Below are 6,453 nucleotides of genomic sequence, written 5' to 3'. Positions count from 1 at the left end.
GGGCATAGCATGCCACGTTTATCTTAACTTTGTAGTTTCCAAGGAAACAGGATCCTGAGTCCACTTTGCAGTCCGTAACTGTTGACTCATTTATACACATCCCTACTTTGCTCTGAAGCTACCAAACCAGTTTCACCTAAATTTCACCAAATTCTTCTCTTCCCCCAAATCCTGTAAGTTGATCACAGCTTCTCTTTTGGGATGTGGTCTCCTTCCCTGCAATTGGTCAGTAAACCTGACTTTAATTTATTCCTGGTAATTGGGTTAGGATGGATGGGTGGGTGATGAATGGATGGATGGGTGGATGGATAGATAAATAATGATAAGCCAAAGCAATGGAGTGAATTGTTAACAATAGATAAATCTGGGTAAATACTGTTTGTATTTGGGCAGGATATCTGTAAGCTTGAGATTATTTCCAAACAAAAAGGTGTGTGTATGTGTTTTTTTTTTTAAAGAAACTAAATTAGTTTGGACCAATATTTAGAAATTTTTTTTCGAGGCCAAGGAAGAATTTTTATAACATATTTTATGTTGTAATTCAGTACATATTCAAGATACTCAAATTTTGAGAACTATTTCTTAACCATTTTCTACGCATTCTCTTATTTTCTATGCACTTATGTTTTATTTTATTTTATTTTTTGCACTTATGTTTTAACAGATGCTTATTATTGGGGCACCTGGGTGGCTCAGTTGGTTAAGCGGCTGCCTTCGGCTCAAGTTCCTAGGGTACTAGGATGGAGCCCCACGTCCGTCCTCCTGCTCAGCGGGGAGCCTGCCTCTCCCTCTCCCTCTCCCTCTGCCTGCCTCTCTGCCTACTTGTGCTCTCTCTCTCTCTCTGTCAAATAAATAAAATCTTTAAAAATAAATAAAAGACGCTTATTATCAATATACAATTATCCGTGGAAATTCACCCGTATTTTTAAAAAACTCTTGGAAAGGTCTGAGCACTAGGTATAGTCTAAGCCTAAATGAATGTTAAGACTTCGACTTAGGATTTTTCTTCCCGCTGACTCGTGACGGGACTACATTTCCCAAAGCACCTTGGGGCGAGGCCCGGGGAGAAGGGGTGTGAGCTCTGATTGGAGAGGGCCAAGTTCCTACCTGTCATGCTTTCTGCGAAATGTAAGCGAGCCTCACGTGGGAGGAGGGGGCGGGACTTCGAGGGGACTTGCGTGAGGTTCCCGATGGTTCTGGGAAACGTGGTTCTGAGAAGAAGGTAGAGGGCCTGCCGCTCGGACTCCTGGGACTTGTAGTCTTGGCCAACCGGTGCCGGCCGGGTTCTTCCTCCGCTGGGTCATCTCAGGCGTTGGGCCCTTCCTCCACCACCGCCCTGGAATCTCTTCATGCATCGATCCCAGGCAGCTGAGGAGACCTTATCTGGTCTGCGACTCCGAGCTCTCAAACCGCAGGTGCTCCGCAGAGTTAGGGCGGGGGCATTGGCAAACGCTGGTCTTTGGCAGGCCTGGGAGGGCTTCTGGGAGGTGAGCGGAGCAGGATCCCTATGAACAGAACTGAGTCAGGAAATCACACCAGAATGCAGCGTACAGGGGAGCTGATGATGCTTAAACAGTCCTTGCAAAATGCCCTCCACTCCCCTCCCCACCCCCCACCTCTCTGTGTGCGCATAACTTTATGTCCCTGGGCTTAGTATGACAATGACCAAACAGTGGCACCTAGAGTAATGGACGGTGTGATGAGGAAAGCCCCCAACTCTGTGGGAGCCCAGGGAAAGCTCCTGATTCAGCCTGAGGGAGGCCAGGGAGGAAGAGAAGCAGAGATCGAACTCATTTCAAGGTCCCAAACATGGCACCATACAGGCATCTTCCTTTCTACAAAGAGCTCCCCTGTGCCCGGGGATGCTGGGGGCACGGAGTTGGTCATACCCAGCCCAGCCCAACAAGGCTCCCCAGTCTGGCTGATCAGGGCTTACTTAAGTCAGAAGAGAACTCAGCAGTTCTGGAACATCACAGGGGGGCACCATACCCTGCTGGGGGAAGGGGGAAGCAGGTTGTTCAGGGTGATACACTGGCCAATTCTCGAAAGAATCTGTACATATGCAAAGACAGTGTCTGGACAGAGCATGCAGAGGTGAGCGTGAGGTTAAAGTTGCCATACGAGAGTCAGATCTGATGTTGCAAGGACCCCTCTGTGTCCAGCACTCTTCCACTCTTCTAGGAGGTAGATATTCTTACCCCCAATGTGCAGATGGGGACACTGAGGCACAAGGGTTTTATCTCACTTTATGTGCCTGGTAGGTAAGTGGCCAAGACAGGATTAGAACCTGGGACGTCTGGTTCCAGAGTCCAGGCAGGTAACCACTGAACTGCTCCGCATTCATCCACCCACTTTCCAGAATGCCAGGTCTGTAATGGTGGGCCCCTTCCAGGCAGTAGCAGATACCCATCCATGTCTGCCCTAATGTGCCCTCTGATCACCTAGAAGACGTCCTGCTGCCTCTCTCCGACCCAAGGAAACAAGTTCAGAGGGGGAAGAATTTTGAGCAAGGTCTTCAGTTCCCTGATTGAAGCCCTCCTGACCAGAGCCCCCCCCGCCGACTCCACCCCACCTCCCCACCATTCCCCATTCCGTTACTCCTACAGGGGCTGTGGGGCTGAGAAATGACAGGGGTGGAGATGACAGGGATGGCTTAATCCTCCCACTGGTGGATCCAATGGTGACATTTTGGGCTGGTGGTACCATGGTGAAGGAGAGGCAGGGATATAAGGACAGACAGGGTCACACTACAGTGCCTGGTCTCCATGATGATATCAGGGTCAGGCCCATGTTGCCAGTATTGGGGGGAAGACACTGGGTAACTCCAAAATAAGAGCTCCTCCCTCAAAGAGTACTGTCCTCAATGAGGAGGCCCAGGCTGGCCCACTCCCGAGTGTTCTGACTCAGGGAACAAAGCATGAAAAAGGTGGAGAAAGAAAGGTAGCATGTGACTCACATTCAACCATTTTTGAAATGCTCACTTTCCTGGGCTCACCTGAACTTTGCAAGAGCTAATACAAGGTGGGATGATTGTTACCATGTTCAGTTGAGGAAACTGAGGCTCACAGAGGAGAAGGGACTGGCTTATGGCCACGCAGGCAGGGAGCAGGGAAGGAAACACTGGGAAGGAGCCCAAGTTTCCAGGCTGTACAGGTTAAGTTTGCTTCTCAACACATGCCCCTGCGTAGGGAAAGGGAGTGGGGCAGGGCCTGACATTACATGATGCAAAGGAACCATCTGGTGGAACGAGTTTGAGATACACCAATTAAACAAAATTAAATGGGCTCTTTCCTGCAGGACTTGTCAGAACCTTTAGCTCCTTTGTATTTCCCAGATCTCTTTGACCAGGACCAAGGCCAGGGCCTGGACAATGATTTGGGCCTGTGTCCCAAAGGCCGTGAGTGGGACACGATGGGGGTGGAGGCGACAGCAGCATGTGCACGGGTGTACTCCAGGCATCTACGTGCAGGAGCAGATGATGAGGGTACGTCTGTACATGTGTTCTCCATCATTCTGATTCTGGGGCTCAAATAATACCTGTAAAAGCGGAACGGGATAGGCATCCAAAGGCCAGGGTTTTGCCCTTCCAGGCTTGCCCAGCGACGAGATAAAGACCCAAAGTGCCTCCAGCGCCCGCTCAAGTCAGATTCCACAAGGCTTTATTGGCGTGGAACTTAGCCTGGTGCCCGCCGCTCCCAAGAAAGGCAGGCGAGTAAGGGCTCTCGGCTCCGCAGAAGGCCCCCTGGGATCGCCCAGCCCGGGGGAACACGCTTCCATCCGTGGGCAGGGAGGAAGGGAGGGAAGGGCCTTCGCACAGGATGAATGGCCCAGCCAAAGGGCGAGTGGTGGGATGGAGACGCGAGGACCGGCCCCGCTAGAAGGGGTACTCGCAGACGTAGTAGAGGCGGCGTTCGCAGTCGTGGTCCCACCAGGAGCCGTCATCCGAGGCCTGCGCCACGCAGTTCTCGAGCGTGCCGCCGTTGGGCTGGTTAGGGCTGAGCGGGTGCGGCGCGGGGCTGGGACCGGCTCCGGGCTCCGGACGGGGCGCGCGGTGCCAGGCGAAGAAGGACACGCGCTGGCCGTTCTCGAAGAGGTATAGTCCCTCGGAGCGCCGGTCGTGCACGCCCAGCCACACCGGCCAGTTGTAGGGAGCGAGCGCCGCGCGCAAGTAGCGAGTGAGCGCCTCCATCTGCTGGCGGTCCGCGGGCTGGGCCAGGCTCCCGCCCCGTGCCACGCAACGCGCCTGCGCCGCCGCCTGCGCCTCGAAGTCGCGCGAGAGCAGGAAGCACTTGTGGCCAAGGCGCTGCCCCTTCAGGCAGCCTGCGGGCGGGGAGGGGCGGAGTTAGGGGCTCCGGGGGCGGGGAGAAGGCGGGGTCGGAGCCTCCGGGGCCGGGCTGGGAGGAGGCGGGGTCAGAGCCACGGGGAGCAAAGAGGCGGAGAGTTAGGACCGCGGCGGGTGGGGCCAGACTGCCGGACCCGGACTGTAAGGGGCGTGGCGCGGCCCCAGTCGGGTACGCTCCACCGCGCGGTAGGGAGCGGGCCTCCCCCTCCGCGCGCCTACTCTCCGCATTCACCCTCCCCGCTACTCTAAGTCCCCATAAGCCAACACCCTGCACATCTCTAGGAACCCGTTCGTCCCTAACACCCTGGGTCCTCACGTCTCTTCAGATGTTTCTGGGCCCCCTCCCGCCACCAGTCCTCCACTTGACCCGGATCGTCCCACTTTTCCTGCCCGGCGCGGCGCGGACTCACCCTCTAAGCGGCCATGCTCGCGCTCCGCGCGGCTCTGCGCCTCCTGCAGGGCTTGCACGGCGTCGCGGGTGTCGCTTGCCGCCTCCCGCAGCTGCCGCAGCCCCCGATTCAACTCGACCACGCGGGTGTCCAACGCGTGCAGACGGACGTGCAGCTGGTGCAGGCCTGCGTCCAAGCCGGCCAGGCGGCCCACTGCGGGCAGACAGGGAGCACGCTGGACGGAACCCAGGGAACGGAGCTGGGGGACCAAAGGGCCTGGAGGGATCTAGGGCTTCTGCGGGCAGAGTTGGGGTGGGCGGCGCTCGGGATTTCTGGAAGGTAGGGGCCGGTGGCCCCGGGCTCTTGGGAGGCAAGACCAGGCCCCCGGAGCTCCCAGGGACGTGGGGGCATCGGCTGGGCGTTGGGCCATTGAAAGGTCCCGGGCAGTGAAAGGACGGTTCATTTTTGAGAAAATGACCGCGGAGGCCTGGGGGCAGGGCGGAGCTAATGATTACTCACGGATATAAGTGACGGTATCTTCAGGGGTGGGAGAGGGGCTAGGGCCAGAAGAGGGGGTTTGCGTTGTTTCCTCCTCTTCCTCCCCCTGACCGTCCTCCTGCGTCCCCCAGGTCTCTTCGTCTTCAGGGGTTCCCTCAGGGTTTTCGTCCCCCCTCCCAGCGGGCAGCCCCAGGGCCTCCTGCAAATGCTGAGGCAGGGAAGGGATGTTAGGGCCAACCCAGCTGCATTCTGACGCCCCACACGCTCCAGCCACCACTTTACAGCAGTGAGCTCTGCCCCTGAGTCCCTTGTCTGAATCCATCATCCCCATCCTTTGAGCCTGCCCCATCACTCTCCCTAGCCCATTTCCCTAACCCTGGAATACCCTCCCCCCAACACTCACAGTTCCCCATCAGAGTCCTAAGCAACTCACCTTCAGCATCAGGGCCTCCCTCTCCCGCTCCTCCTCTTGGGCGCCTCCCCAGACTCCCTCCCACTCCCTGTCTGCTCCTCGAGCCCCATGGCTGAAGCCCAGGAGCTGAGGGACCACCAGGGCCCCAAGCAGCCAGGCTGCCTGCATCAGGCTGGGCTCTGCAGCACCCAAGGCTGCAGAGGGATGTCTCTGGGGACTGGAGTGCGTGCAAATCACTAGCCCCTGGTTCCTGCCTCTCCCAGCTTCTCTCTGATCCCTTTTCTCCCAGCTCTTGTCTCTGTCCACTCGTCTGTTGGTCTGTTGGTCTCTGCTCCTCTGTGTGTGTGTCTCTCCCCGCCTCTCTTGGCTCCCCTGAGGCCCTGCTTCTGTGGCCGGAAACCTCTAACGTTCCAAAGCCTGGATCCCGCCTTGGGTCTCCCCACATACCCCCCTCTTTCCACTTTCCAGAGCTCACTTCCGCCCTGCCCTTTCCTTCCACCATGGCCAAAAGCTCAGATGGCCAAAAAAGGATGGAGTTGGCTCTCCAAGGGATCCTGGGGACACAACCTCTGCCCTCAGGGGGTTCTTGGGGCTTGGCCCTGCTCCCTGCTCCTCCTCCTGGCCACACCTCGGGAGCAGGGAGACTGCATGGTCTCCATAAGGTTTTTTATTACCCTGTGGCCACCATCGCCCACGCACCCTGCTGGAGGAGGCTTTCCACGACTCACAGGCCCTAGGGCGCCTCCTGCCCCCAGATCTCCCATCCTGGCCTCAAGCCCTTGCCCCAAGATGAAAATGAGTGTGTGTGCTTG

At 56.8% G+C, this 6,453-nt stretch overlaps 1 protein-coding gene across 1 annotated transcript; it reads right to left on the bottom strand.

The window, feature by feature from the left end:
* Window positions 1-3,637: 3,637 nt before the first annotated feature.
* CLEC11A (C-type lectin domain containing 11A) lies at window positions 3,638-6,043 on the bottom strand. Its single transcript, XM_034987080.1, has 4 exons — window positions 5,663-6,043; window positions 5,251-5,437; window positions 4,753-4,944; window positions 3,638-4,320 (listed from the first exon to the last, which is right to left on the bottom strand). Exons 1-4 carry the CDS (start codon window positions 5,807-5,809, stop codon window positions 3,875-3,877), a joined length of 972 nt encoding a protein of 323 aa, XP_034842971.1. The 5' UTR covers window positions 5,810-6,043; the 3' UTR covers window positions 3,638-3,874.
* Between the last annotated feature and the right edge of the window lie 410 nt (window positions 6,044-6,453).

Source organism: Mirounga leonina, unplaced genomic scaffold (assembly GCF_011800145.1).
Source record: "Mirounga leonina isolate KUSES-001 unplaced genomic scaffold, KU_Mleo_1.0 Mir_376, whole genome shotgun sequence".
NCBI lineage: Eukaryota > Metazoa > Chordata > Mammalia > Carnivora > Phocidae > Mirounga > Mirounga leonina.
This window is presented reverse-complemented; position numbering and strand designations above follow the sequence as displayed.

Coding starts and splice junctions, on each gene's coding strand:
- CLEC11A (XM_034987080.1), bottom strand. CDS start 5,809: ATGCAGGCAGCCTGGCTGCTTGGGGCCCTGGTGGTCCCTCAGCTCCTG. Junction 5,438..5,662: donor GGGAGGCCCTGATGCTGAAG/GTGAGTTGCTTA, acceptor TCCCTGCCTCAG/CATTTGCAGGAGGCCCTGGG. Junction 4,945..5,250: donor AGATACCGTCACTTATATCC/GTGAGTAATCAT, acceptor GTCTGCCCGCAG/TGGGCCGCCTGGCCGGCTTG.